Source organism: Camellia sinensis, chromosome 7, assembly GCF_055761805.1.
Source record: "Camellia sinensis isolate YWXY chromosome 7, ASM5576180v1, whole genome shotgun sequence".
NCBI lineage: Eukaryota > Viridiplantae > Streptophyta > Magnoliopsida > Ericales > Theaceae > Camellia > Camellia sinensis.
Genome location: NC_138967.1, coordinates 170859905 through 170865137, shown reverse-complemented (window position 1 = coordinate 170865137; position 5233 = coordinate 170859905). Strand labels below are relative to the sequence as shown.

Genomic DNA, 5233 nt, shown 5'->3' with positions numbered 1-5233 from the left:
CAACTGGCTTCGGGACTGTTGGACTTCTGACTTTGCTCTGTTGGGTTTGGTAACCTGGTACACGACTGAGAGAGTGGTGGTCCCGACGCCAACGGGGCTGGTGGTCTTCAGCAATGGCTGAAGCTCCAGCTATGGTGGAAGAGAGGAGGGAGGAGAAGAGAAGAGCAAGAGCAAGAGCCAGAGAACTGGCTTCGGGACTGTTGGGCTTCTGACTTTGATCTGTTGGGTTTGGTAACCTGTTACACCGGTTGCCTAACTTAAGAGAAAAATTATTTAATAACTTAGTTATGACCTGGTTATGAAGTAATATGGTATAAATAAATAATTAAATATAACTAAGTTATGAGTTAATATGGTGATAGTTATGACTAATATGGTATAGGTTATGATATAAAATCATATAAGTTCATAACTAAATGTATGGTACACCAAAATGTACCATAGCATCACCCTTGCTCCAGAGGGACAAAGTTATGTGGTGTTTCAAATTGCATTTGATTAGTTAAAATAGTGGACTCTATCACTTTGGTGTCTCTTTCGAGGAGACAAATGAATAAGTGTCCAACCTTAAATGGTGTGGAGTAATATTTGAAGAGCAAAAATGCTAGAGACTCTAAAAATTTTATCAAATGTTTCACATAGGTTTGGGACCCACATGGGTGTGGGACCACATTGTGTGGGTGCCACACTCATGTGAGACATTTGATAAAACTTTTAGTAGAATATTTGGGGTCTCGAGCATTACTCTTTAAAGAGCACCCAATACCTTCTCTAATCTGACAGTCAATTGGTGGTAGGTAGGATCGTGTAAAATATCGTCTAATTCACTAAAGCCGCACTGATCAGTATTAATTCACACCACTCTATCCGCTAACTGCTGTTCAAACTTTAAAATTCATAATGCGCCTTCGAAATAGTTTCGCTCCGCTATAATTAATACATATATATTTTTCAATCTATAATTAAATATCAAATTAAAAATAAGTGTGAAAGATATTTAATGTGTAAAATTTATTATTTATGAAAAATATTATGTAAAATTAATTTATGTTATATATATATAAAATATTATACAAATTAGTGTTATATATTATGCAAATACTTAATAATTGGTTAGAATATCCTTCAATTCACCAATTCGTCCAAAATCTCTCAAATCGCAATTTGCAATCTGCTAATCCATCATTCGATTTATAATTTTACTCTCAAACCGCTCGAATCACACCATGCACACCGCTGATGGTAGGAGCTCATTTGGTTAGGTAAGAATAATAAAAAACTAGAATTATTTTCTATCATTCCTCTCTCTAGTCAATTATTGGCAGGAACTCATTTGGGCAAGAATAAATATTCAAAAACTGAATTTACTAGTAAAATTTCCCATATTTTTCTGGGTAATATGTGTTTGGTGGAAATTGAATTAATTTAGTATATGATCTAAATATAAAATAATTCTAAATCATAGATTGATTTTGTGGATAAAATTTATAAGACTGATATTACCGTATTCAAAAACTAGAATCTAAGAATGATTTTTTATCATCTCTGTGAACCAGACCATGATTCCCAGACCTGGGGCTTGATAACATAGCACAAAATCCAACAAGGGCTACTATTTTATCACTTCAAAAGCAAAGTCCGAGAGAAAAGTCAAATAATATAAAAATACATAGAGGGATGATGGAGACCCCAGTGAGTAGCCACCCCAGCACTCCCCCCGCCCCCACGTGTCACATGGCACACTGTCACACTGTCAGCACTCCCCCACGTGTCACATGACACACTGTCACACTGTCAGTTGTTAAAGTCTAAAAATAAATAAATAAATAAATAAATAAAAAATAATTGTTTTTCAACCAATCAACAAGGATCCCCGCATCCCATGGGAGTCCAACGCATTTTCCAAATACATATATATATCAACCACACTTATATCTGTGTGATCAAAATTTACAATCATATACATAGTAAATAAATATATATATATACAATGATGGATCTAGGGGTAGCATCGCAAAAATTTGAAAAATATCATATATTATATTAAAAATTTTAAAATAATTTAAAATTATAACAAGTTTATACTCTCAAATTTTTTGTAAATAATTTCAAAATTATATAAAATAACTCCTAATTTTTTAAACCATAGAATAACTCCAAAGACATAATCATGAATCCGTCCCCTATATATATATATATATTTTCCATACTCCCGCAATGTCCATATCCTAGTTTTTCAAAACTACCATGTTAAAACTACATCATATGACAAAAACTAGAACAAATGCAGAACATTTCATAGCAGATATCTCAATCATAGAAACACTGAAAGTAACTGTTTCAACTTTCACATTATGCTTAAAATAGTTGAAACAACACAAATATGTATTGTCGGAATAAAGGAATATACACCACTGGTATCAATTCCCAAATTTCCAAAAAATAGTTTTGGCCAGAAAGTTGTAGATGATTTACAATTTATTTTGGACAAAAAAACAAAACAAGATCACTTAAATACAATTAACAAGAAGTTTACAATAACAGCGCGAAAAAGCATGATTCACATTCAAGATTATGATACGCTTACTTTTCATTTGGTCTTCCAACTCTTCGAAATTCTCCACAAAGCGAATAGGAGTACTCTTTTATGAAGCAATTGAAGAATGAACCAACTGAAAGACTCAATGCCGGTTCTTATTATTGCGAATATCAGATCCTAAGAAGGCCCTCCGAGCAGGAAAAGGCCACCATTTGGCAAAACCAGAACGCAGATGAGGCTGAAATTTTTTGCTGCAAGAATTTCCCTCTTTATCATAAAGAATAGTGTAATTCGAGCTTGTCACATATCTAAAATAGCATAATTCACTACCATCATATTGGTATGCTTGTTGTGTACTCCCTAATCCGCTAACCACCAAGTTGCCCTTTACAAGCATAACACCCTGCCCATCCTGCAAATTTTTTAAAGAACTTACCAAGAATCCAAAATCACCAGCCCTAACCCTCTCCTCATTAAAACCCAATGTTAGATTTGCTACCGAAGTGTAAGTTTTATTTCCTTGGTCCACATCGTCGGAGTAAAGGTAAAGGGGAAACCTTTTAAACGATTTGATTGAATACGTAGGAGAAGACGGCGCATTGGCATAGACAGTGTCGTTAAAATCAATTATCTGATTCACAATCTGCAAATTCCCATCCTTCCCCATCACCATAAAGTTACAGTAATTGAACGATTGAGTTGAATTGGTTGTGATCTTCCCGTGGGATGACCTCACCCATCCAATCGATGATACGGACCTGGTAGCAGTAGTCAAGAAATTCCCATTTAGACCTGTGAAATTTGTCACCGAGGTAATAACAGGAGGCAAGCTATTGTGTCTCAAAAGCTTTCCTTCCGTTTTCACACTCTTCTTGTCCAACCAAACGTGCAAATTTGCGTCTATGTACCACACATTCAAAGCGTTCGTGACACTAAATCCAAACTTATGGGTTTTTCCATCTAGAATCATTCCCAAAAATGGAGTGATTTCAATATCATAAGAAGGGAGATCGAAAGATCCAATACCAGAAATAGGTCTCCATAGGAGGGGATTGACTCCCCCGGTATAAATCACAGTAAAAGGCCAAACAGCACCAACTGTCATACCATCCAAACTAACCACAACCTCCCTAAAAGCCCCATTCCCGGGCAAATCAGTGAGGTTATTCGCATCAATGTACTCATCCGGTACATTCGTATACCAAAATTCATCTTTCTCATGAAAAGAAACATAAACCTCCAACACAGCCCTGTATGCATTTTGGGGAATATCAAACATCTCCGATTGTAAATCATCTGAATTCTGAATTTCAAACCACAACCCATCATTCAATGGTAAATTTCTTGAAATAGGCAAGATCAAATCAGCCCCAGGACCAAACCCATTAACCCAATTACCCAAATTTGACTCATAAGAATACCCATTAACAGAATTACTACTATGTACTTCTTGAGCAGGATAGAAATGGAATGTTAAATTCACAGAGTACACACCAGTGTAAGTAGTATCAACAAGGTTACCAAGATAAACAGCAAGTGTTTGATTAGTCATTAACAATGAATAATACTTGGAAACATCTTTCTTCACGGTCCAATCGATTCCAGTGCGTCTCGGCTCCGCAGTGCAGCTCCGGAGAAGCTCAACGCCGCCGAGCCAAATCCCGAAAATTCGATCGAATTGTCTACCCTTACATGTTGCTGTCCATTGGAGGACGATTTTGGAGAAATTATGAGATGGGCAATTGGAAGGAGGAGTGTAATTGGCGAGAACTGGTGGTTTTCCATACGTGTAGCCGAATTCATGGTTGAGGACAAGGTTTGAGCAAGGTTTTGTGTCGGGTAGTTTGATGGGTTTTGTGACTTCGAAGTAATTGGTTAGTGGGGGATCAATGGAATCAGAGATGAGCTCTGATCGGAAGAGGGTTGGTCTGTGGTGGATGTTTGCGGTAGTAGAGAGAGGTTGGTGGAGGAGGAAGAGAGAGAAAATGAGGAGGAGAGAGAGAGCCATGAGTGGTGGACTGGACTGGTTGTTGAGTTGTGGATGTGGTGTTGCTTTGCTTTGTGTGAGAAAGAGAGAGAGAGAGAGAGAGAGACGATTACTACTAGGTTTTGGAGTGAAAAACAATGCTTCAAGAGATCGAAAGTTCAGTATGCGTGTCTGTGTGAAGAAAACAGAGGGACTTGATTACATATTTGGATGGTTAGGCAACTTTTAGTTTTGATTAATATACTAATTAATATATTAATAGATGATATAATATAATTTTAAAAATTTTAGATATTTATAATTTGTGTAATAAGTAGAATCAATAATGATGACATAACACTAATTAATGTATTAATATATATATATTAATTAGTACATGTAACTATTATACTTTAGTTTTAGAGGTTGTTTGGGATGACCTAAATAAGTGCACTTTTTGTCTTTTTACTAAAAGATGTACAAAAAGTAGAGAGATGATGTGATGAAAAAAAGACAAAAAAATAAAAATTGTGTACTTATTTAAGATAGCCAAACTTAGCCTTAGTCAAAAATTTATTATAGATTAGCCTATCATTCTTTTTATTTTTTAAATACCTTTTAAAAAAATAAAAAAAAAATTAAAGTAACTTGTTCACACGCTATCCAAATAATGTAGTAGTAATCAGTGTATTTGGTTTGAGTTTTTTTAATTGAGTTTTTTGAAAACT

At 35.3% G+C, this 5233-nt stretch overlaps 1 protein-coding gene across 1 annotated transcript; it reads right to left on the bottom strand.

The window, feature by feature from the left end:
- Window positions 1–2332: 2332 nt before the first annotated feature.
- On the bottom strand, window positions 2333–4733 carry LOC114260551 (peptide-N4-(N-acetyl-beta-glucosaminyl)asparagine amidase A). Its single transcript, XM_028200699.2, has one exon. It carries the CDS (start codon window positions 4545–4547, stop codon window positions 2682–2684), a length of 1866 nt encoding a protein of 621 aa, XP_028056500.2. The 5' UTR covers window positions 4548–4733; the 3' UTR covers window positions 2333–2681.
- Window positions 4734–5233: the final 500 nt, after the last annotated feature.